At 42.5% G+C, this 25,447-nt stretch overlaps 2 protein-coding genes across 2 annotated transcripts; one reads left to right on the top strand and one right to left on the bottom strand.

Moving 5' to 3' along the window:
* The first annotated feature begins 203 nt into the window (after nucleotides 1-203).
* snapc2 (small nuclear RNA activating complex, polypeptide 2) lies at nucleotides 204-10,137 on the top strand. The gene is made up of 7 exons (XM_085443586.1): nucleotides 204-450; nucleotides 1,484-1,657; nucleotides 3,389-3,509; nucleotides 7,333-7,421; nucleotides 7,515-7,959; nucleotides 9,126-9,214; nucleotides 9,471-10,137. Exons 1-7 carry the CDS (start codon nucleotides 241-243, stop codon nucleotides 9,786-9,788), a joined length of 1,446 nt encoding a protein of 481 aa, XP_085299712.1. The 5' UTR covers nucleotides 204-240; the 3' UTR covers nucleotides 9,789-10,137.
* A 3,699-nt stretch (nucleotides 10,138-13,836) lies between these two features.
* LOC146712537 (actin-associated protein FAM107A) lies at nucleotides 13,837-24,682 on the bottom strand. The gene is made up of 4 exons (XM_085452636.1): nucleotides 24,551-24,682; nucleotides 23,459-23,561; nucleotides 15,051-15,192; nucleotides 13,837-14,589 (listed from the first exon to the last, which is right to left on the bottom strand). Exons 2-4 carry the CDS (start codon nucleotides 23,515-23,517, stop codon nucleotides 14,470-14,472), a joined length of 321 nt encoding a protein of 106 aa, XP_085308762.1. The 5' UTR covers nucleotides 23,518-23,561; nucleotides 24,551-24,682; the 3' UTR covers nucleotides 13,837-14,469.
* Nucleotides 24,683-25,447: the final 765 nt, after the last annotated feature.

The following is a 25,447-nucleotide window of genomic DNA, read 5'->3' as shown; positions in this document are numbered from 1 at the left end:
TTATCACATCTAATAAAAAAATCATAAGCCTGGGCCATTAGAAACGCTTTTTCTTTAATTGTATCACCAAATAAATGTAATTTCAGTTCAATGCACACTGAACAACAAATTATTTGTAGCAAATAGAAATATTCAACTTTTATTCTGAAAATGTATTATCGGAAGTTTTGGAGCAAAGGGCATGCGCACTGGGTTTTCCTGCTTTGAGTAGCAGGAACCTGTGTTGAATCTCAGGCGAACATGAAGCCGCATCCTCGCGTTACTCGGACAAAGTGGGCTGACAGACTGGACGCTGAGCCGGAACGTTCCGGTAAATGCAGCTGGCATCGAGACGAGAAGAAGAAACTTCTTGTTGCCCTTAAAGGACTGAGTAGCAGGACCGCCGCAGGAAAAACAGACATCGACTGTGCCTTCCTGAGAAAACACCTGCCTACTCGGTCCCTTTCAGAGGTACGGCCCTCATACAGAAACGACGCTTTTCGTTGGTACTTAAGTCAAAACAAGTCTTTCGTAAATATCCTTTTTAATTTATATAAACAGAAAGTAAGGAAGTATGTGTTTGAGTGGTTATTTGTTTGTTTTAACAGTCCTAATTTTTAATACGTCTTGAATCTGTATATTTCCCCTTAAATCGTAAGGAACGTGTATTTGTGCCTTCAGATCGTTGTCACTGCCAAACAGCTCAAATTTAGTGTCATTTATTGGATCGGATGATTAAAGTCTGAAGAAACTGGAAATATGAGTCCCCAGTAATGACAAACTTTGGATTTCCAGTGAGAACGATGACATCCCACACCATCGCACACTTCCTTCACCAAAAGCTGAAAGCTGTCACCTTATTGGTGCAGCAAGCAGCGTAGCGTCCTCCGTGTCATAGACAGAATCTGGACTCATCATCACCAAAGATGATATTCCTCCACATCTTCAGGTTCCAGTGCATATGTTGTCAATACCAGTGCAAACAGTAAAGGGCAGTCATGGCAGCCCTATGAGGCCAGAGACTGGCCGTGTGCCGTCTATGCTAGATTGTCTGGAGTGCCATGTAATCCTGCAAATCTGTAGAAGACCGCCTATGGTTCCTGAGTGCTGACATCTCCCATTATTTCGAACTTGGTCTTCAATTTGGAGATTTAGGACCAACAACACCAGCTTAACGTTGCCCTATGGTGTGGGTCAGTCAGCGTGGCATACTTTGACCATGCTCACAGGGACCTGACTGTCAGCATCTTGTCAGAATAAGTTGTTTGTCATTGATAGAGAAGATTTGGCAAGTTTTCCATCGTTGTAACTGCTGCAAGTGCATTTTCCTTAGAAACGTGACAGCGTTTTAGGGGACTAAAGAGCATGAGGTTTATTGCCAAATATTGTTACAAAAAATAATCTAACACAAGATTCCTTACTTTTTGAACTGAGTTTATTAATTTTTGTTTATACTGTGTGCTGACTGTGCATAAAGACACGCACTGTCCTTTCCCTCCTTCAGATCCAGTCTGTGGTTGAACTTCTGAAGAACAAAGTGCTCTTAAATTCCAGGTTGAAGCTGAAAAGGCAAAGGAGGGAGGAGAGGAACGTTAGAAAACCCATTGAGGAGTGGACATACATGGCCTCTTCTTTAGTGGGAACCCTTGAGGAAACTATTTCCACTGCTTTCTCTCAGGTAGGCATTTTTAAATTTAGTTTAACTTTATTTTTGTGATAATTTAAGTAAACAACAAATCCTTCACACAACAGTCATACTTCAGGATAGATCTATTATCAGTAGGGAGAAACGAGACCCAGTATTTTAAATCATTGGGATTGTTATTCTGCTTGCCTATTGGTTCCACTTATTGGTTCTCCTTGCACTTGTGTACAGTCAGCTGATTTCAATTTGTGTGCCTGTGGAGAAAAATAGTGGCGCAGTCTACAGCGTGGATATGGACCGAACTCTTATTTTTATTGAAGAAAAGGACAAGAGCATGATGATAAAGTGCAAACTACATCCAGGACAGAAAAACAAATCTCTTATTATACTGCTAACAGAACCTCAGCTCTCTGCAAACACCTGTACAGACAGGATGCTAATGCTAAGGCTAAGTTACTCAGACCCCAGCCCAGCAGCCAGAACTGAACTTCAGCAGCTAACAAGTCAAGCTGCAGCCTTCTTTCCTACCTGTTCATGTTTCTCAAGTTGAATTGCTGTGGTAATCGGTAAAACTCTCCTTGTGCTGATTGTCATCTTTGCTTTGTGCTGTCTCCAACAAAGAGGGGGGAAAGTGGTGGAGCCTGTTCTTTATACCCAAAGACCCACTGACAAAAAAAGAAGACTCATAGACAAACAGGCAAAACAAAGTTTTTCAAAGTCTATCGTTTCACATATTTGTATCAGAGAATTTTTCCCAGTACTTTCCGAATCTTATTTGAGGTTGCACGGGGTGGGTGCCAGTGCCCAACCAGTCTGCATGTCTTTTGTGAACTTGCAGAAGGAATCCGACCGTGTCCCTTGGAGTATTCTGTGAGAGGTGCTTTTGGAATTATCGAATTTTTATGGACAGAATTTAAATTGGGTGGTCTCAGAATTTCGTCTCGGCTCTTTGCAGATGATGTGGTTCTGTTGGCTTCATCAGGTGGTGGCCTCCAGCTCGCACTGCAGCGGTTCACAGCCGAGTGTGAAGCAGCACCTCTGAGTCTGAGGCCATGGTTCTTAGCCAGAAAAAGGGTGGAGTCAACGACGAGTTACTGTCCCAAGTGCGGGTGTTTAAGTATATCGGAGTCTTGTTGAGTGATGAGAGAGGGGGTGCAGGAAATCCACAGACAGATCGATGCTGCGGCTGCAGTGATGCAGATGCTGCACCTAAAATTGTGGTGAAAAGAGAGCTGAGTGTTCTGGCCATCCCAGGAGGGCTCAGAGTAGAGATGCTACTCCTCCACATGGAAAGAAGCCAGTAAAGGTGGTACGGGCATCTAACATCTTCCTGGGCGCCTCCTGGGTGAGGCGTAACAGGTATGTCCCACCAGAAGGAGGCTCCAGGGCAGAGCCAGGACATGCTGGAGAGACTGTACATCTCAGCTAGTCTGGGAACACCTTGGTGTTCATCGAGATCAGCTAGAGCAGCGGTTCTCAAACCTTTTATGATGAGTACCACCTCAGAAAATATATGGCATTAAAGTACCACCTTCATGAGCTTGGCTGATATCAAAATGAATATAGCTTTTTCAAAAAAGACAAATCAATAATGTGCAACAGCTCATCTTAATTTGCAAGGAATAATTCTTGCTGCATGTAAATTAAACTAAAGTTTTCTGTTCTTTGCTTTTAAAATTCCTGCTGATAGTTACATTTGTGTAGTTAAAAACACAGTTGAATCAATGTTGTTCTCCCACATTCTGCTTCTCTCTGTGTTTTCAGATGCTGATCGTGTCTTCTACAGAGCCTTGCACTTTGAGAAATGGTGACCCTCCCCAGGTGCACAGACCACCCACAGATGGTCGTACCATCCCTTTGAGGCCAATACTGGTGCCAGTGCAAGGTACAAACCTGTAGCTCCTCCAACCACCTCTCAGCATCATGTATTCAGCTGCCAGAAACGAGAGCCTGCTCCTTTTTATTTTTAATGGTAGCCACCCTTGTATTGAGACCATTTCTGATAAACGTTTGGTAAGCGGTAGAGTGTTTTCTAAGCGCACACTGCACAGTATGCTGATGTACGCCAGGTTTTTGCTTAATGGCTCTTTCTGAATCGCATTGTTGGTGCAAAAATATATATTTTTTTGTACTGTCAAATTGTGTTATCTTTCTCAGTTTCTCAGTTACCATTTTTTAAGTAACAGGCTGCTAGTAACAAAGCGCCTATAATTTGAATTTTTTTCATGGTTTCATGGTAAATCAGCCATAAAAGGCTGGTCTTGTATTTTTATCACACTGGATGGAATGAGGGTGGGCAATGCCAACAATCAAGTTTGTGTATGCCGTAACTCGAGAACGAAGTGATGTAGTAACTGGAGAAGGAAGTCACCTAGGATTTTGAAAATGATAATCTAGATGTATCTGCTAAAAAATTTCAAAAAACTTTGAATGCCAGTGAACTTGACCGTAAGGTTTTCTGGAAATCTTTTAAACGCAATAAGTTGAGAATGAGGCATTTTGGATTTTGGAATTGAATTTAACTCAGTTTTATTTACACAGCACCAAATCACAACAACAGTCACCTCAAGGTGCTTTATATTGTACAGTAGATTCTACAATAATACATACAGAAAGAACCCCAACAATCATATGACCCCCTATGAGCAAGCAATTTGGCGACAGTGGGAAGGAAAAACTCCCTTTTAACAGGAAGAAATCTCCAGCAGAACCAGGCTCAGGGAGGGAGGGGCCATCTGCTGCGATCGGTTGGGGGGAGAGATGGAAGACAAGATAAAGACATGCTGTGGAAGAGAGTCAGAGATTTATACCATAGGTGCATCTGCAAGGAGGCTGAAGGGTCTGACTGGGCCCTGCCAGTATTGACGCTACACTGATTTATTTCTATATTTTTATGTGTTTCATAGGTCAGTGTGAAATGATTGACAAACAACAAAAACATTCCCCCTGAAGGTTCACAGTGCATCCGTAAAGTATTCACTTGGACCACAATTTGTCATGTTACAATGTCAAGACCAAAATGGACTAAATTCATTTATCATAGCAGAAATTCTACACCTAACACCCCATAATGACAAAATGATAAGTTACCATAAGCTTTGCACACCTATTTTTGGCAGTTTCTCCCATTCTACTTACAGAACTTCTCGAGCTCCATCAGGTTGGATGGGGAGCCACTACTTTTTAACAGGAAGAAAGCCGCAGCAAAGCAGGGCTCAGGCTGCCATCTGCTGCAACTAGTTGGGGATGAGGGGTGTTAGGCATGACACAAGATGCTGTGGAAGAGAGCCAGACGAGGCCAAAGGGTTCAGTCTTTGTTTCATCAGGCAAGAATGGTACAGTGGGGCAAAAAAGTATTTAGTCAGCCACCGATTGTGCAAGTTCCCCCACTTAAAATGATGACAGAGGTCAGTAATTTGCACCAGAGGTACACTTCAACTGTGAGAGACAGAATGTGAAAAAAAAATCCATGAATCCACATGGTAGGATTTGTAAAGAATTTATTCGTAAATTAGGGTGGAAAATAAGTATTTGGTCACCTCAAACATGGAAAATCTCTGGCTCTCACAGACCTGTAACGTCTTCTGTAAGACGCTTTTCTGTCCCCCACTCGTTACCTGTATGAATGGCACCTGTTTGAACTCATCATCTGTATAAAAGACACCTGTCCACAGCCTCAAACAGTCAGACTCCAAACTCCGCCATGGCCAAGACCAAAGAGCTTTCGAAGGACACCAGGAAAAGTATTGTAGACCAAATACTTATTTTCCACCCTGATTTACGAATAAATTCTTTACAAATCCTACCATGTGGATTCATGGATTTTTTTTTCACATTCTGTCTCTCACAGTTGAAGTGTACCTCTGGTGCAAATTACTGACCTCTGTCATCATTTTAGGTGGGGGAACTTGCACAATCGGTGGCTGACTAAATACTTTTTTGCCCCACTGTATAAGAGCCTTTCAGATCTATTTTGGCAAATTCCAGGCAAGCATCATCGCTTTTACTGAGGATTCACTTTAATCTGTCCAGTCGACCATACAGGTCTGATTGGTCGAATAATGCAGAAGTGGTTGTCGTTGTGGAACGTTCTCCTCCCTCTGTGGAACAGTACTGGAACGTCACCAGAGTAAATGGTAAATGGCCTGTATTTATATAGCTGCTAGTAACAAACTCCTGTATTTATATAGCGCTTTACTCGTCCCTAAGGACCCCAAAGCGCTTTACATATCCAGTCATCCACACACACATTCACACACTGGTGATGGCAAGCTACATTGTAGCCACAGCCACCCTGGGGCGCACTGACAGAGGCGAGGCTGCCGGACACTGGCGCCACCGGGCCCTCTGACCATCACCAGTAGGCAACGGGTGAAGTGTCTTGCCCAAGGACACAACGACCGAGACTGTCCAAGCCGGGGCTCAAACCGGCAACCTTCCGATTACAAGGCGAACTCCCAACTCTTGAGCCACGATCGCCCACAAGTGTCTGTTGGATTCTTGGTCACCTGCCTTACTAAGGCCCTTCCACCCGGTCCCACACCTTGATCAGCACCAGCTCCAGGAAGAGTCCTGGTGCTTCTAAACTTGATGGAGGCCATTGTGCTCACTGGGGCCTTCATGAAGTTTGTCTGCAGCCTTGATTTGTGTTTGTCTTGTCTTGGAGGTCTACAGACAGCTCCTGCACCATAAACTATGAGCTGGCCTTTCTTGTCCAATCAATTAAATTTACCAAGGCTTGACTCTAATTAAGTTGCAGACAAGAACAGGAAATGCAGCGCACCTGAGGTCAGTTTCGAGTGTGACGGTAAAGGCTGTGAATACTTATGTGCATGTTGTATTTTTGGTTTTTAACTAATAAATTTGGAATAAAAGCAAATGTATTGAAATTCTCAAGCAAACTTTGTCATTAGGGAGTGTTGTATTGGAAAATGAGTTTAATCCATTTAAGAATAAAGCTGGAATAACAGCTTCCCATATTGTGAAATGTAATATCCGTTTTGCTCCATATTTTGGGCACCTGAACATGGTAATGGGAAAAATATGTTCTTGTTTTTTTTTTAAACAAACAAACACCTGCCTGCTTTCTATGGCTTTTACTGTATATTAAGACAATCTCATAGAGCTGTCGTGCCACTTGCATATTGATTGTGAGACCAGATACTCTGTCACAACTATGAAAGTGGTCACCAGCCTGTTTGTTTTGTGTCTTTGGGTCTTTTCACACCTGTGGTGTTTAGTCTGTTTACATCAAAAATGAGTTATTTCCACCATCAAGGTACTAAAAATGTGCAGGTAGATATATCATAGGCATCAATATATGGGTTAGCAGCTAACTGTGATTTCTATGTAAACTGTCCATGTTCTCCAGTAGTCCGGCACACAGCAACATCTCCCTGTATTTACTTCTGTTACTCCTGCCACAGACACAGCTGACCAGTAAGCAGAGTGAACAGTCTCACATGGTTTGTAGGGATGAATTAAGGTTTGCAGAGTTCAGTTTGACTCTTCTGTGTTAAAAGAAACCAAATCACAGGAAAAAGCTGCAAGTTTACAAACACATCCACAGATGCAGACCAGAGTAGCCAAACTGTAGGTGTGTCCTTTCTGATCCCCAAGGTAACGCCTTATTACATGTGTTGATAGTTGCTGCCATATTATTGTGAAAAAATATATTGCAACTAAAAATGTAAAACGTCCCTCTCTAGGTGCGCATCGGTACACAAAGGCAGTCCAGTCACCCAAGACTCCAGCACCAACCACAAGGCCATCCAAAACACCGCCAGCACCATCTCAAGTATGTAGCATGCCAAACGGCACAATCTGTCTACCGCAGCAACAGCCTGCGCCCACATTTGAAACTTCTGACAAGCCATGTGTATATCTACAGACTGCATCTCTGACAGCGACGCCAGAGAAAGGACTGCTTCAACCCCCTTCTAGGTCTTCGACATCTCCAAGTCTTAGCAGGTCAATAAACAAGACCACCCAGCAGCCCACCGAGTCACAGCCCACCACCGTCGCCATCACCTCCACCTCTCAGTCTTTGTCTTCCAGCCTTAATGTGCCCGCCTCTTGCTCTGCCACTACCCTTACTTCAGTCCCCCGTTCTGTATTATCCACTGCTGCCTCTTCAGCCATTTCCAGCTGCTCCACACCCACTACTCTCCCACAGTCCGTCTCCGCCACAGCATTTCATGCCAAGTTTGGTCAGACCAGCAAATATGCCACAAAAGACATGTTTGGTGTCAAGTGTGTAGTGGACTTTGAGAGGATCTATGGCTTCTTAAGTACAGTTCAAAAACCGAATCAGGATTGTCAACTCACTCCCATGGGTAAGCATCGCTGAATATTATGGCAGAATCCTTTTGCAACAAACACATTGAACATGCTGAATTTCACACGTAAACCTTTCCACAAATATCCTGTGAATGTGAAAACTTAAGTATGAAGTCATCTAGGATTTTCAAATGTAGGTGTGTCTGCCAGGAGGCTGAGGGGTTGCACCGGTGCCGTCAGTATTTTATGTAATATTCATGTGAGGTTAATGAAAAAAGGTTCGTTTCTGTCTTCAGAACAACAGGATGTCTTCACGAGAAACAAATCAAAAGTTATTCGTGTTGGTAAAGCTGTACTCAAGATGTGCTTCTTAAATATAAGACAGAGTTTAGTTTGCTAACAGTCGGGTATTAGTCTGTAAAATAATACAGCAGTTAACTGTAATAGTAAAAACTCACGTCTGTTGTCTACATAGAAGTTCACATTTAACGACTTCATTTGCGCTCAGCAACTTTCTTGTTCTGTAGAAAGTAAGCACAATACAACCAGCTGATGGCAATCTGTCTATAAGTCGACAGCAATTATTTGTCAACCTTCATCAATGTCTTTGGGAGTGATTGCAGTCTGACTGTAACTGTCTGCAGCAGCGTCCCCTCCCATCAGGCAACCTGTGAATGTGCAAACCCCTCAAGCTCCGGGAAACCATTTTGGTCGTCACAAGTTGACCCCAAATTGTTTGGACACTTCATAAAATCTAAACACAAAAGCAGACAATGATATGCAGGTCTTTTAAAGCATATATTCAGTTCATAATAGTACAAAACAAGTTCTCAAATGTTGAAACTGAGAGTTTTTTTTTTATTGTATTTTTAAAAAAATAGAAGCTTATTTTACATTTTATGCCGGCAACACCTGTCTTCACCGACAGGTGTTGAAATGGAGATGTTACCAACAAAGAGACTGAAAGAGATATTTTTTTAATTAAAAATTGAAGAAACAACATATAAAACCAGGGTACACCTACTCTGTGAACTCCTTTTACACTATTATGAAACAGACTTGGTGCTGTCTTTGACCAAAGCTTCGCTAAAAAGGAAAAACTGAAACGTGCATTGTGTTCTTGTTCCTCTGGTTACTCAAAATATTGGATCGATCCTGAAAGTCTGTTTATAGCTTTCACTTGATGAGTTTACATTTGCTAATAATACATTTTGTCATCCAGAGAGTGCCATAGTGTTGGACCTTTTAATGTCTCTCCCAGAGGAGCTTCCCCTGCTAGATTGCAACAAACTGCACAAACATATGATCCAGGTGAGACCTGCTGCTTACACACAGCCGTCGTCTTCATGTGATCAGGCTTTGAAAGCCCTGAAATTGTTTTTTCTTTTGAGGATAAAATTACTTTGATTGAAATAAATTTCATTCTTGGCTTTCACTGGAGGCCGAGGACAGTTGGTGATCTGTGCTGGTTAGGTTTTGTCAGCCGTCTGGCTTTTTATGTTTCTGGCAGAACCTAAAAATAGGAACTTTTTGCTCCAGTGTTTTGATGAGACCCTCTGTGTTTCAGATGTACCAGTGTCTCTCTGCCCCCGCTGACTCTAACACGACAAGAAGAAGGTTTCAAGAACTGGATGATGAACTTTTTACTCAGTTAAAGGCACTGGTTCCTCAAGACCATCAGACTCCTACAGGAACTACCGACAGCACTAACGTCACGGACGGTGAAGGAAAGAAGTCACTGATGCACAAAGCCGACAGCCAATCAACACAGAGCTCTACCACATCTAGCAAATTAGATTATTCAAATGTGACGCCCCCTCATCTTAACCCTTTTATTGTGCCGCTGACACTGTTAAAGCGTAGACAGGAATCCATAATTATTTAGACGTTGTTGTTGTAGTGATTTTAAACCCATTACTGAGCTTTCAGCTCATCACAGTATGTTAAGTGTCAAAAGCTCCTGCTAATTGATTTTCTTTATTTGTTTGAATTACGTGGGTTCTTATTTCAAACTTTCGAGCTGTATCATTCATGCAAAGCTGTTCTTTCAGCTCATTATGTTAGTACAGTTAAACAAATGCATTTGGGACATTTAGCTTCTTTTTTTTTAATTGAAATGTTTCCTGCAGATAACTGTTTGACTTTTTAATATAACTAAACAACACTTCCAAACAGCACTTTCAGATCTTTCATCTATGAGAATGGCTGAATGTAATAAAACTATATTAAGTATTCCCTCGCCTACCCAAACCCTTTAATTCAGGTGTTCCGATCACTTCCACGAACACAGCTGTATAAAATCGAGCTCCAGGCCTGCAGACTGGTTCTACGTTTGTGAAAGAATGGGTCGCTGTCATGAGCTCAATACATTCCTGCGTGGTACCGTTACAGGATGCCTGTGCAATGCTGAATATTCCAGTCTGCCAGTAGTATAACAAAGTGAAAACCACTGGGAATGAAAGCCTTCAAATGAGCTTGAGAGCAGCACTTAGACGGCTTCATTGAACGGGTTTCCGTGGCTGATCAGCTGCATCCGAGCCTTACATGAAAGGTTTTGGATGCAGTGGTGTAAAGCACTGGACTCCAGAGGACACGTGTTCTCTGGAGTGATGAATCACACTTCTACGTCTGGCAGTTTGGGTACAGGAGTCTGGATTTGGGGATTGGAGAACAGCGGACCTGACTGAATTATGCCTGCCTATTCAGCAGCTGCTGGGACCTGGAGGAGGAAGAGCAATAGATATGCAGCTCATTGACCTGCCAACAGTTCTGTTCAGCACTGTCTACAGAAAGCATTGTAAATAAAATATCAGCATATTTTGATAAATGCAAAAAAGTACAGGAAGTTGGAAACATGTAATTTTATTAAGTAGACCTGGGTTTGAATGGTAGTGTCACAAATGTAAAAAATCCATGATATAAAAAATGAAATTAGTACAATGGATATTCTGTCCTCACAATTGTTTGAGAAATGTTAGTTAAAAAAGTTCAATAAACCTGTGTTCTTGAAAACGCGTGTCTGTTACTGTAAAACATGAAAATAAAGTGCATGACTATGATGTACAATGTGGCCACATTGGCATATGAAGCACCACTCACGATATAACAGTTCTGTAAGCAAAGTCATCACCAAGTTAACGTAACAATGCTCAGCATGGTAAATTAATCAAATGGACTATTATTGGCATCCCATAGACCAACACTGGCAAAGTTATTTCATGTTTGCTAGCGAGCTTTATTTTTTGTTTTATTTTAAGTTCGCCAAAACTTTACGAGTCCATTTTAAATCCATGAATCTGAGTTTTTCCTCTGTAAGGATTATTGTTGGGCCTACCTTAGAATATAAAGCGCCTTCGGGTGACTGCTGTTGTGATTTGGTGCTGTATAAAGAAAATTGAACTGAATTGCTGTAGCTCAGTTTTTTCAGCTGTAACATTTAAAGCATTTCTTTTACCAAGTTGTTAAAAGAAGGAGGTTTGTCTAATTTCCAGTGGAGAAGAATAAACCTTTGAGCCGTGACTGAGGCGAAAGCAATCGCTTTTAGCTGTGGTGACGAAACCATAACAGCTTGGGCAGGAATCCTAAAGGTGGAGATGTGGGCCGATGGTGAAATTGTTCTGTTGCATGTGTATGAAAGACCTACACATTCTTGTGAATTTGTGTAGCCGAGGGCACCCCCAAAACATATTCCCTAATGTGGTTGGAACCTGATTGGCATCTTGCACATGCTACACTCACAGTTGGATACATTTTTGCTTGTCTGTAACTAAGTACTCTCTTAAATTGTATCAAACATTGTCTAATACAGAAAGCTCTAGACAGAGCTGCCAGAATTCTTTGGGAATTTCCATTTTGAGATCCTTTATTCATGTTAATCTAGTTTTTTCCCAGCTCGGTGAATCTTGAAATAATTTATTCAAATATTGCCTTTTGCACAAGGGTCCAAATCAAGTATGTCATCAGTAACTGAATGATCTGGTGGTTGTGAAAGTCTGAAGTGCTTACTAGTAAAGCTTCAGACTTGTAAATACCTAAAAAAAAAAAGGTGATGTAAAGGTCGCGGTAGAATTTCTCAAACTACTCATTTATGGCTGATGGGTGGGTAGATATTGATCCATCTGGCATCCAAATTTCTGTTTTATGTTTAAGAGAAGCTTGTCTTAGTTGGCGTTGGAGGCCCAGCTGTGTGGCGCCCCAGCCTACTCCTTGCCAGATATAATGATGGCAAAGGTGTAGGCCAAAGATGAGGACCTGCTGTTACTGAATCCCCAGCTCTCTCTTCCAGGCGGAGCTAGGGCTCCTGCCATAATTCCTCCTTGCTGCAATCAAGACTGCAAAAGTATAAATGAACACATATGGAATTATGTAGTAATGAAAGCCGCCCTTTGCTTTGAGTCCTGCTTTGCTCACTCTTGGCGTTCTCTCCATGAGCTTCATGAGGTCGTCTCCTGAAACGGTTTCCAACAGTCTTGAAGGAGTTCCCAGAGATGCTGAGCACTTGTTGGTCCTTTTGCCTTCACTTCTGCATCGCACAAAGACACGGCAGGTGGAACCAAAGATCTCAAATGTGGACAGACCAAAGCACAGATGTCCTCTGGTCTAATGTCCACTCCTTGTGTTTCTCAGCAGCTGTTTGACCATAAAGGCCTGATTCACACAGTCTCCTCTGAACATGTAGAGATGTGTCTGCTACTGGAGCTCTGTGTGCATCTATCTGGGCTCTGATCTGAGCTGCTGTTAACTTGTGATTTCTGAGGCTGGTGACTCAGATGAATGTATCCTCAGCAGCAGAGGGAAGAAACTATATTTTGTGCTTGGGCTTTGAGGCCCACAAATGCCAAAATAAATACATAATTAAATGTGTAATTAATTAATTACAAATTAAAATTGAAATAATTAACTATATCAGTCATTACTATTCCATTAAAGTGTTTATTATTTATTAAATGCTTCAAATTTCTTTAAATGCCTTTGAATGATTTTACATTTTTTTTAATTAATGACACTTTAAAAAAATATTTAATGATGTGGCTGTAGCTCAGGAGGTAGGGCAGGGCAGCTGCTGATCAGGAGGTTGGTGGTTCAATCCCTGGCTCCCACAGAGTGGACGAGTATCCCACAGAGTGGACGAGTATCCCACAGAGTGGACGAGTATCCCACAGCCAGCTTGGATTAATGCACCTCTTTCTAGATGATACCCATAGGTCAGGTGCTTGGCACACAACAAATACTTCACCTTAGAATGATGAAAAAAATCCGACTTGTGAATATTGTAGTCGCAGTAACACATTGCACATTATGTGTAATATTTTATTAGGAGAAATCAGGACAAAGTGATGCCATATAGGGGGAGACACTTCTTTTTCCATGAAAACAAGCTTGAACACTAACATGAAAATTTTGCATGGATCCAATCTACTTAATATATGATCATCAATTACACAAACACTCCAACCACTTTCTGAACCAGCAAGGCTTCAGATGTCATCGGTGACATCACTCACCCTAATGAAGCAAGCCTCATGACGAAGAATCTTCATAAAAGACTTTCTGGTGACATGTTTGTTTTTTCTTAAGGAAGTACAGGAGAACTTCTGTCGTTTAAAAGATTTAATTTGCTTCAGCACTTGAAATTACAAGTTTACAGCGCTGGACCTCAGAGTGAAATCAGCCGTCTGTCTCACACAGAGGATGACCATCAGAGCGGGCTGTACAGTTTTATAAAACAAGAACAAACAAGTATTGTTATGACTGTCTTCTTCTGGGAAGCAAAGTGGCGGTCCTGCCGTCTCCCTGCGAATCTTCTCTCTCTGTTCACATCTGGCCTTGTCTCGTATCTGCTCTTCTCCTGGAATATAACAGAAAACTCCTCCCTGCCTAACCTTGATTAATATTATCCTACTGATTCTATCTATTATCTAAGTTCAGGATATTCTGAACCCTGATCCCTTGGCCCAGAAATATCATCCTGACTTTTAAACGGTATAATGTGTAAGCATGTTGCAAAACCCTCTGCACAATCACGATAATCCAATTCCCTCTTTAATGAGCACATAGCAATGTGTATAAAAACAGCTTTATTTAATCATTTTATTCCTAATACTGGATTTCTTGACACATACCCCGAAGCCTCAGCACAGTCCGTTCCATCACTAACAAGAGTTATTGGCCAAATTTTGTGAATTTTACATTTTGATTTGTATTTTTTTCCACTTCACAACAAAACATGCTAATTGTCCTGCAGTGTTCAGGATTTTATGTGCAACTGTTTGCAAAAACATCTGGTATTATTAAAACATAAACGTAGCAGTAATTTATAACAAGACTTCAATATAACTAAACAGCACAAGTTAAAGAACAGTTCCTATTTACATTTATGAATATCTTCTTTTTAAAAAGTATATAATATAGCACATGTAAAGTATAACAAAAATGTGTAACAATTTTGTATTAATTTTTTTTTCCTTTCTGTATTTCAACAACCAGTGTTTTTACATGTAAAGGACATCAGACATTGAATAAAGTGAAATGAAACAATAAATCTTTTCATATTTTTCAATAACAGTTCAAGAGTTTGCATTCTTCTCCTGGACCACGGTGTGGATCTTTCTTAAGTTCTGTCGGACTCGAACAAACTCCATCAGCTGGGATTCCTCTCGTACCTCCTCATCTTGTTTTCTCTCTCTCTAAGAGACAAAGAGAAGCACATAGAACTTATTATTGAAAATAAATGACAGAGAAAAAGTAACTTTTTCATGTCATAAAAAGGTCCTTTTTATGACATAATATGTTTATTGTTTATGAAATACATTCTGCGTGAATGTATGCAAATATTAAACGCATTGAGTAAGAAGTGCTTTAACTGAGTTCAGTCCGTTTGCGTTCTGTGTTAATAATGTTCTTCATGATATCTGAAATCCACTCATTTTATCTACAGTCCTTCCTTAGTACAATTATGTTTTATATAGTACCAAATCACAACAGCAGTAACCTCAGGGTGGTTTATATTGTAAGATAAATACCCTACAGTAGTCTTGGAGGAAATGGTCTTGAACCCTACTAGACACTGTTTATAATGGATGATCCGATTAAATGAAGGAACTTACTAAAAGTAGCTAAAGCTGGTGCAACACTTTAAGTTTACTACCTCATGCTGTTTCTGCTGACGTCTGAGTAGGACTTTCTCCAGAGGAGTCCTACTATGTTGTTCCTCATCCTGGTAACTCTGTTCCCTTTTCCTCCTCTCAAGCACCTGCTGAAGTTCTGATCTGCTGCTCAGAGCCAAACCCCTTTATCCATAAAGGAAGCAGAGAAAAACTGCAGTTAAGATGAGAATACGGGGCTGTTGAAATGCTACCACACCTACCAGCGGAAGGTGTTACATCAAGAGGAGGTGGGACCTAAGGAATCTTCAACACCTAAAATCTAGACTAACAAAGAAGCAACTAGTAGCTCAGTGTTCCAGCATCAGGAAGCAACTGTTATCACAACTGAAGATTGATGAGGTAAAACTCGAAAGCTACAGCAAGGGGGAGCCATGATGTCAGGTAAAGGCCTACTGGTAAAATCAGACCCTACTGACTGATTTACCAAGACTATGTGAAGTACCTGTTAGGTTTTGTATTGTTGATTGTCATTTATGCTTAGAAATATTTAACCATATATGCTTAGAGGTGTATAATCAATTGTGTAGTGATAGGACTGTGATCTTTAACAGGCTGCAAAGGCTTGGTGTGTATTCCACACTAGAATGCACACCCACATCCTGGGAGCACGAGAGAGGTCGTACCTTCTCTTATTGTTTTATGGTAGGATTAACGTAGTTGCATCTGTTCTAGTCTAAGTGCTTTTTGTTTAGATGAGCTGCAGGACTTCCTCACCGTGTTATCTAGGGTGAGGCTACCCTCTTCCTGACCAAGGATGTATGACCCTTTGATCAGCAGTACCACACACACACACACACACACACACACACACACACACACACACACACACACACACAGTATTCTTTGTTCACATGTATACCTATGTAAGATGCTATATGTTAATGACCCTATGCATATTCATGTAACCACAATAAAAGGAGTGCTATGGGGAGCCTGGCTGAGAGTCTGGTGGAGGTCAAGTGGTGGGACGACACTTGGCTCTAGGCAGGTCTCCCTCATGCATGAGTAAACCAGAGAACTTTGGTGCCTTGTGTCTTGCTTTGCTGTGTAATTATATTGTCTTCAACGTTCCAGCGGATGGGTTCAAGTTACAAACCTATCAGTACCAACTACAGATGTATATGCAGCACAGACAATCTCTACTGCAACCATCACTGCAACCAAATAACTTATCTAAAACCACTGGAATGCTTGGTTACAAGGACCCACAATGAGGAGGACCCTCCATGGAGACGGATATGCGATGCCAAGATCAAGGCAACATGGGGAGAAATTCCAAAGCTAGCTATTGGAGCTGTAGAGCACTGCCAAGTAAAGACTCATATCCCTGGCTAGGATCATGAAGAGGTATACAATGGAGACAGAATTCAGGAAAGTCAAAGTCAGAGTAAACTTCATCCTGTCATCTCTGCTATATCCAGTGCAGCATACAGAGAAGCAAGACGACAGGGCTCCGGTTACATCAGTGGAAAAGGGCTAATAAATAGATATAAAAAGGAGTACGAAAAACAAATATACACTTAAGTCTTAGGGGATCAAGAGAAGTTACAATTTAGAGTTTGGAGTGGTTTAAAGTCACCAGCTTGTAAACCTGGAGTAAAACATTTGTCTATAAAGCAGCATGTGGCGGTGGTGCCAGTGTCCGGCAGCTCCGCCTCTGTCAGTGCGCCCCAGGGTGGCTGTGGCTACAATGTAGCTGCCATCACCAGTGTGTGAATGGGTGGATGTAGTGTGAAGCGCTTTGGGGTCCTTAGGGACTAGTAAAAGCGCTATACAAATACAGGCCATTTACCATTTACCATCTTACAGAGGGAGTGGTGTGTAAAGTGCAAAAGAGTCTGTTAACAGTTTGTGTGGGGGTGTGTTGTGGGGGGAGATGGGGGCCTGGTAGTGAGTTCAGGAGTCTGATGGCTTGTGGGAAAAAGCTATTCCGTAGTCTGGAGGATCAGGCCCCGATGCTGCGGTAGCGTCTGCCAAATGGAAGGAGAGAAAAGAGTCCATGTGAGGAGTGTGAGGGGTCAAGCACAATCCAGGAGGCCTTACTGATGCAGCTGCTTGGTCCAGGCTTGTACTGTGTGATGGCCTGAATGCCCTGCCATAAACTGCGTGAGTCTTTTGTGTTGTGGACGTGGCTCTGGATCTTTTGTGCATGCACACGCTTTGCATGTCGGATGGCGCGAGAGAGGTGGGCTCTGGCTGTTCTGAGAGCCGGTTTATCTCCAGACCGGAAAGCAGCATCTCTCTCTCTCAGACATGCACGTACTGCTGCAGTGAACCAGGGCTTCTCGTTGGTTCTCGTGGTGTGTTTTTGGAGACCGTTACATCCTCTGTGCACTTACTGATGTAGCAGGTCACAAATTCAGTGAACTTGTCCAGGTCCAGGAGGCCGTTTCGTGTGGCTGCTTCTTTAAACATGCTCCCGTCTGTGCGCACGAAGTAGTCCTGAAGCGCTGCCAGCTACTCTCCACTGAGACATCCAAGGTATACTATCAGTGTATACAGCCCAACTGAGACCGAGCAATATCAGAAGAGCATATGGCAGAATGACACAACATATTGCACCAGTGCTTAGTGGCTAGTGGAGCTAAAAGCAGACTATAGTAACCTCCATAAACAGGATTGAGTATCCATCGCAGTGGCAGATATTCAAGTAGGTGTCCCAAGCAGGGGGAGATTGACAGTATCAGCCCCTGCGATGATCCACATCTACTGGCTAAAGAAAACAACAGATGCAGCAATTCAGCAGCAGAGGCTGGGGCTGAGTCATCCAGGACAGAGTTAATGAATTGAATGTGTTTTTCAACAGATTCGACACTGCAGTGAATGCTCACCCCCCAACAGCCTTACCTGTAGTCAGCTACATCCACAGCCATACCACTCTCTCTGCCTCCCTCTCCACATTGCACCGTTGCCTCCTGTAAAAGTCCTGACGCCCCTCTATCACCCCACCTATCTTTTTCACTCAAGACCAGGTTCAGAGACAAATGAGAAGACTCCACTCAGGCAAGTCTACTGGACCAGATGGGGTGAGTCCTGTCTCCTTAAGACCTGTGTCCCCACAGCCAAATGGGAACCGTGAAGCTGCCACTAGGAAAGCAGCAACCACAAAATATCTACAGACAGTAAGGCAAATCCTGAGATGTCAGCTGAGTGGGAAGAACAAGACAGAGGTGGGACCACGTCATTGTTTTGGATCCAAAGCAGCTGCTTTGAGGTACACTCGATCTGAGGAGGCTGCTCTAGCCATTCGCACACTGATAATGATTCCAAGAAATCTTTTGTTCAAAGATGCTTGGAAACTCCTTACCAGGCCATTCAGGAAATTGACTTGAGGCTTAAGTTTTTTAAGGTGGTGATTGAGGAACAGTATGGATGGACAGCACTAATTGCGACTTTGTTCTTACCTTGTGTCAAATATGTTGTTTCTTCAAAAGGTTACAAGATGTCCACCATCTTCAACAGGATAAAATAGGAAACTCAACACACATGCAAAGACACAGACTCAGAGAGACGGGCTTTACACAGTGACCTGACTACACTGGAAACAAGGGAACACACAGGCAGGGATAGCAAGACACAGAACAGAGGGAGCACAGAGAAACATGAGGGGCAAAGGGAAGAAAACCAAAACACCGACAGCAATAATGTGGCAAGTAAATAATAAACAATTCAACTCACTGGGTCGCAGACCATGACATAAACTTTATTATCTTTATTTTACTCCAAATCTAAAGGCTTTTCAAGTAAACAGTTTCAAGTTCAGTTCAAGTTGCAAGCCATCGGTGTAAAAGTCCAAGACAAGTCACAAGACTTTTTTCTTTTCAGTCATATGACTCAAGTCCACACCTCTGGAACAAGATCCCAGCAGTCAACACAGGACAATAAGGACAATAAGCTGTTGAAAGGAGGAAATAAAAGCCACTGACATCAATAGAATTAGAGTAGAATAGAATTCAACTTTATTGTCATTGCACATGTCACAGGTACAAGGCAACGAAATGCAGTTTGCATCCATCCAGAAGTGCTTTAGCCATGATATAGATATATTATAATATATATTAGCAATAATGTAGATATGTAAGTATATTACAGAAATATGTCTATTATGGTATGTTATAATACACAGTATGAAGGTATGTTATGAATATGCTATAACTTTAAGTACAGTATGTCCAGGCTGTAGTGAGTACAAGCTGTACAGGCTATGAACAGGATATAACTATGAAAAACTATACAGAATATGAAATAAAAAAATATACAGAAATCTGAGATATACAGCTATACAGAAATGGGAACTATGCAGGTTATAAACAGTTGTAGGATTAAAAATTATCATATGTACAGAATGATTATTTACACAGAGCTATACAGTAGTGCAGTTAAGATAAGTGAGATATAATTCCTACAGAGGCTATATAAAGTGCTAGTGGTTGTGAATGGTGGTTCAGTCCATGTTATTATTGTGTTTGAGGGTACAGTTGTCCATTGTGGGTGTGTGTATGTTCAGTCCATGTGTTAACGTGGGTCAGATGTCAGGAGGCAGAGTTCAGGAGTCTGACAGCTGTGGGGAAGAAGCTGTTCCGGTACCTGGTGGTCTTAGTCCGGAGGCTCCTGTGGCGCCTCCCAGAGGGCAGGAGGGTGAAGAGTCCATGTGGGTGACTGGGGTCTTTGATGATTTTCCCAGCCCTTTTCAGACACTGCTTCCTGTAGATGTCTTTTATGGCAGGAAGTGGTGCTCCGGCGATGCGCTAGGCAGTTTTCACAACCCTCTGCAACGCCTTCCGGTCCGAGGCAGAGCAGTTCCCGTACCATACTGTTATACATTTGGTCAGGATGCTCTCGATGGTGCAATGATAGAAGTTCACCAGGATGTCTGAGGACAGGTGGTTCTTCCTCAGAGTCCTGAAGAAGAAGAGGCACTGGTGAGCCTTCTTGACCAGCTTGGAGCAGTTGGTCGTCCAGATGAGATCCTCGGAGATGTGGACTCCCAGGAACTTGAAGCTGCTCACACGCTCCACAGCCGTCCCCTTAATGTGGATGGGTGGATGTGGGTCAGCATTCCTCCTGTAGTCCACAATGAGCTCCTTGGTCTTCTCGGTGTTAAGCAGCAGGTTGTTTCTGTCACACCACTCAGCCAGACGATCCACCTCCTCCCTGTAGGCGGCCTCATCGTTGTCACTGATGAGGCCAATCACTGTGGTGTCATCTGCAAACTTAATGATGGTGTTGGAACCATCGGCAGGCCTGCAGTCATGGGTGAAGAGGGAGTAGAGGAAAGGGCTCATCACACAGCCTTGTGGTACACCAATGTTCATTGTGATTGTAGATGAGCAGTGGTTATCCAGCCGGACATGTTGGGGGTGGTTGGTCAGGAAGTCCAGTGACCATTTGCAGATGAGGGAACTGATGCCCAGGTCTGTCAGTTTCCTGATGAGTTGTGAGGGGTGGATTGTATTGAATGCTGAACTGAAGTCTATAAACAGCATTCTGGCGTAGGCGTTGTTGTTGTCCAGGTGTGAGAGGACAGAGTGCAGTGCGATGGAGACTGCATCCTCTGTGCTCCTGTTCTGGCGGTATGCGAATTGGTGGGGGTTCAGGGTGGGGGGGGAGACAGGATTTGAAGTGTGCTTCATCACTTAGTGATGATGGGGGTGAGTGCTACTGGGCGGTAATCATTGAGGCAAGATGGGTTGGAGTTTTTGGGTATCGGGACGATGGAGGTGGATTTGAAGCAGGCCGGTACCACAGCGTGGGCCAAGGACAGGTTGAATATGTCTGTGAGCACTCCTGCAAGCTCCCCAGAACACGCTCTGAGAACACACCCGGGGATGCCATCAGGACCTGCCGCCTTTTGGACATTGATCCTACATCGGTGGGGGAGAGAGTCAGAGGTTGGTGGTCTGGCGTCACGTCTGCTTTGGTTGTGGTTGTGGGGTTCCCTCGCTCAAAACGAGCATAAAAGTTGTTGAGCTTGTTGAGGAAGGAGACATTGGAGGATGCGGGGGAGGGTTTGGTGGTCCTGTAGTCTGTAATGGTCTGGAGTCCTTGCCACATGCGTCGGGGGTTGGAGTTGGAGAAGTGTTCTTCTACCTTCTTTTTGTAATGGTGTTTGGCTTTTTTGATGCCCTTCTTTAGATTAGCCCTGGCTGTACTGTAGGCGTGTGCATCTCCTGACCTAAAGGCGGTGTTGTGGGCCTTCAGGAGGAGACGAACATCCCGGTTCATCCAAGGCTTCTGGTTGGGGTACATGGTGATACGTTTCTGGGTGGTGACACTGTCTGTGGTTTTGGAGATGTACTCCAGTACAGATGAGGCGTACTGGTCCAGGTCTGTGTGAGTGAACGTATTCCAGTCTGTGTTTTTAAATCTGTCCTGGAGCACTGCGTCTGTCCCCTCTGGCCACACTTTAATTGTCCTCACAGCAGGTTTCACACGTTAGATGAGTGGTGAATACCGAGGTGTGAGGAACAGGGAGACATGGTCCGATTGTCCAATGTGGGGGAGGGGTGTTGCTTTGTAGGCTCCAGCCAGGTTGGAATAAACACGGTCTAAAGTCTTGTCTCCTCTGGTGTGGCAGGAGACTCCGCATTAGGTGAGCAGTGACTCTCAATAGTAGTGGAGTTCATGCACCAAGCATTGTTAATATAAATGCACAAACCTCCACCTCTGGTCTTGCCGGAGTCATCTGCTAGCCTGTCGGCTCGGTGTGTGTGGCGTCCTGCTAACTCGATAGCATTGTCCGGGCAGCTGTTGTTCAACCATGTTTCGGTGAAAAACATGACATTTGAGTCCATAATCCGTCTGTTGTTAGTGATGGAGAGCCATATCTCATCCATTTTGTTTGCCAGAGAACGGACATTGGCGAGGAAAATACTGTTGTTAGCTTTAGCTTAGCCCTTAGCCCATAGCCCTCCGCGCCTACCTCGCCTTTGTTTACGTTCTCGGCGCCGTCTGCGTGCACTTCCGCCCGGCCGGGGAGAGTGGGCAGCCTCTGGTGTTCTGGAGATCTCTGGGATGAGTCGGAGATCGGCGATAAAACTGTTGGAGTTATGAGTCCAGATGTCCAGAAGCTCTTGTCTGCTGTAGGTCAGCAACGCACAGCAATTCTGGATGAATAATCCGGTTAAAAGTAGATTAAAAAAACGCTAAATAGCAGATTCTGGAGAGACACTGAGCCTCGTGTTCACGCGCCGCCATCTTGGTCCTTGGTCAAGACAAGAAAGCTCCTTACCCGCTGTGGGTTTCAACCGAAATCCAGTGCTCTAAGACGCTAAATAGAACGAAGGTGCCCGCGGAGTGTCAGAAAATTTTTCAAATGAAAAATCTGACACTAGAATTATTGCAGTGGCCTACTAACCCCTTAAACTGTCAAAAGACTACACAAGACAAAAGGTGGAGGAATTCTTTCTTGGTTAAGACAAACTTCATCACAACAACTTGCCAGGTCAAGAACACTATTGAGACAGATGTATCACTGTCCATCTATGGACACCAATCTAAAAGAGCCTGCTCTGTTCTGGAAAACATTTTTTAGCTTGACGAAACCAAGATAACCTTGTATGGCTGCAAATAAAACAGGATCACTGGGGTTTATGTGACAACAGATAAAAATAACAAAAGCTAACAAAAATCAATGCAAATGTGAACTTCATTAGCTTCCTGCTCAGAAGACCAGGGTTCTACAGCTGGCATTTTCTTGTGACCACCTTTAACCAGCAATAAACCCTTACTAAGACAACACTAAGACAAACTAAGACAACAAACACGTACAGTTACCCAGAACACAATCTCTGAAACCTGCTGGAAAAACGGTCCCCCCATTTAAATCAACAATAGTGGGACTCACTAAGTCGAGAATCTAAAATAAAAAGCTAGAACTAACTTACATGTGTTGACAACATACAAAACCCCTCTCTCTGGAGAATTAACTTTTACTTGGTGCTTCCAAAAAGCATTCAAAGCTATGAACGAGCCCACATGTGTTACAAAGTTGGCTCAAAATTGACAACAAAGAACAGAGAATGTACAGACAAAGCTTAGCTTGCTCATTTAGTTTATTTAACAAAGAAATCATGAACTATCACATGGGTAATGGTAGATATCAGTGGAAAAATGTCCCGAACAGATGATTGTAAAGATATGTGCAACATGTTGAAAGAAGTTGCCTGTAAAAACAGACTCGCCCTCAGGTGACCCTTGAAGAACAGGTGAAGACTTGCAATGTAATGTACTCCCACCTATAGTGTGGTGTAGCACTTTTCTAGTCTTACTGACCACTCGCAGTAATTTAGACTACAAGTCACATTTGTGTGTGATAAAAAATGATGAACAGACCGCATTAGACTTCATTCAAATGTTAGAAAATATTTGGTTTTCATATGGTACCTACTTCTTATGTGCCAGGAGCAGTTCCTTGTGGAGTGCATCGTGAGCCCTGGAAGCCTTCATGGGTTTTGAGTGCTCTACACAGGCGCCAGATTTGACTCCATTATCTGACACAGAAATGATAATTAAAAAAACAAAACAAAAGAAAAAATGTTAAAGGAGTAGCTCAAAGGAATGACAGATGCAAATATCTAAACTCGCTCTGCACACGCAAACAGATATTTCATCTGTGACATTTGTGAGGTTTCCTCAAACACAGTCCGACAGTCTTGTTGCTGTTGAACAACAAAATGTTTAAAAATGTCGGAAGTTTACCTGGTGATATTCCCAGGCAGGAGGCGATTGTGAGAACAGCAAACAATTAACACCACGCCGATGCTGTTCACAGGACAGCAAGAGTAACGATCAGGAGAATCTAGTCTTCGTTATTATTCCCCTCGTACGTGTTATTACTGCGATTTCAGTGTTTTCACTTCACAGCTAAAGTGTGCAGTTTACTTTGTGTGCACTCAAATGGAGTCGAGTCAATTACCACCACCTGTGGCTGAGTAGCCTACAGCCAGATTAACATCTGCACCTGGCTCTGTCACCACGTTTGAATTCGTTTCATGCACAGCACATTTGTAACTTTTAATTTTGCCTGTTTTTGTGTCTTGCAAATAAACCTTTAAACTAAATAAAATTATATTATGTATTTATTTTTGACCTACAATAAGAAATGCCAAATTATATACACAAGTTTAGAGAAATCGCCACTCGTGTTGTTCATCATGATTTTAATGTTCTTTACCATAACAAAGAAATACGTCTTGAACAAATAAATTACACATTAGTGTTATAACATCACATCCTGTAAGCATAGTCTGACTGTGTCATTTCACTGGAAATGAACATTTTCACCCAATAAAGGTAATTCATCAACATGGCTGGAGAGAGTTGGTGGTTTAAAATGTCTAGCTTTTGGTAAATAATTATCTGAATCTTACAACCAAAGTGGTCATCTGATGTAAAATGTATAGAAATCATACTTATATACCAACAAGGCAGTGTACATCACTGTTGCAACAGCGTTGGTTTATGGCTTTTCTGATAATACCTGGTGGGCTGGTCTTGAGTCAAAGTGCCCGGGCCACTCCAGCTCGCCCTCCCACTTATGCTGGCTAGATGAAACAAGAAATCATTCATGCCTGTACATCTCTCTGTACATCTGTCTAAAAGCACAAGTATACACTGCAATAGTTGTACAATCCTTTATCGACCAAGCATCATTTAAGCCACCTGGACTTATATGGTAATTTTGGCTGGAAAAAGACCAGAAATCATATTATAAACGAATGCGTTTGTCCCCTTTTCAGAATAAACTCAGCTTTCAATATCTGGCCTCATTTTATATTATTGTATTGTTATGATGGAAACACAGTTTAAATTCGAAAAACAACAACAAACGGACTCTGTTTTTTCAGATTTATAGTTAAGTGGAAACAGGAACAAAATGCAACACAACATCAACTTTAAATGTGAACTACACTAAATATGTACAAAAACGTTTTTGAGCCTACTCAGTTTTATAAATCAGTTTTTTGGTGCGTTGCCACTTCTCCACACCCGCCTCTCTGCTCCGTGCGTCATCAATTCTTACTTGTGATTGCACTGTTATTGCATGCGCTTTCTAATGATGCACCATAAAGTTTCGTAAAGCTTGTCTTCTCGTCTTTCAGTAACCATTTGAAGTGTCTCTCTAGTCCAAATGGTCGAGGAGTTACGTTAGTATGAAGCGCACATGGTAAAACCTAGGCTGTGTTGACTTTTCTTTTTTCAGACAGCAGTAGCTTGTGAACACTGTGTGCTACCATAATACACCAAAGATCCCTGTAAAGCACAGCTTCTCTTCTTTTTGAAACTTTTCAATAAATTAATATCTGCACATCCTCTAAGAAGAGAAAATAGTTTGTTTGAGGGGCACCTTGTGTCCTTTGTTGGGACATTTATATAT

The sequence above is a fragment of the Copadichromis virginalis genome, linkage group LG3 (assembly GCF_057382275.1).
Source record: "Copadichromis virginalis isolate Kocher_CV1m ecotype Utaka linkage group LG3, C_Virginalis_male_GT1.1, whole genome shotgun sequence".
Classification (NCBI taxonomy): Eukaryota; Metazoa; Chordata; class Actinopteri; order Cichliformes; family Cichlidae; genus Copadichromis; species Copadichromis virginalis.
This window is presented reverse-complemented; position numbering and strand designations above follow the sequence as displayed.

Excerpts from the sequence above, each read along its gene's own strand:
- snapc2 (XM_085443586.1), top strand. The coding sequence starts at position 241 with ATGAAGCCGCATCCTCGCGTTACTCGGACAAAGTGGGCTGACAGACTG. Across the intron at positions 3,510-7,332 it reads AATACTGGTGCCAGTGCAAG|GTGCGCATCGGTACACAAAG; the intron begins GTACAAACCTGT and ends GTCCCTCTCTAG. Across the intron at positions 7,960-9,125 it reads TTGTCAACTCACTCCCATGG|AGAGTGCCATAGTGTTGGAC; the intron begins GTAAGCATCGCT and ends TTTGTCATCCAG.
- LOC146712537 (XM_085452636.1), bottom strand. The coding sequence starts at position 23,517 with ATGAAGGCTTCCAGGGCTCACGATGCACTCCACAAGGAACTGCTCCTG. Across the intron at positions 15,193-23,458 it reads CTGCTCCTGGCACATAAGAA|GGGTTTGGCTCTGAGCAGCA; the intron begins GTAGGTACCATA and ends TTATGGATAAAG. Across the intron at positions 14,590-15,050 it reads GTCAGCAGAAACAGCATGAG|AGAGAGAGAAAACAAGATGA; the intron begins GTAGTAAACTTA and ends TTTGTCTCTTAG.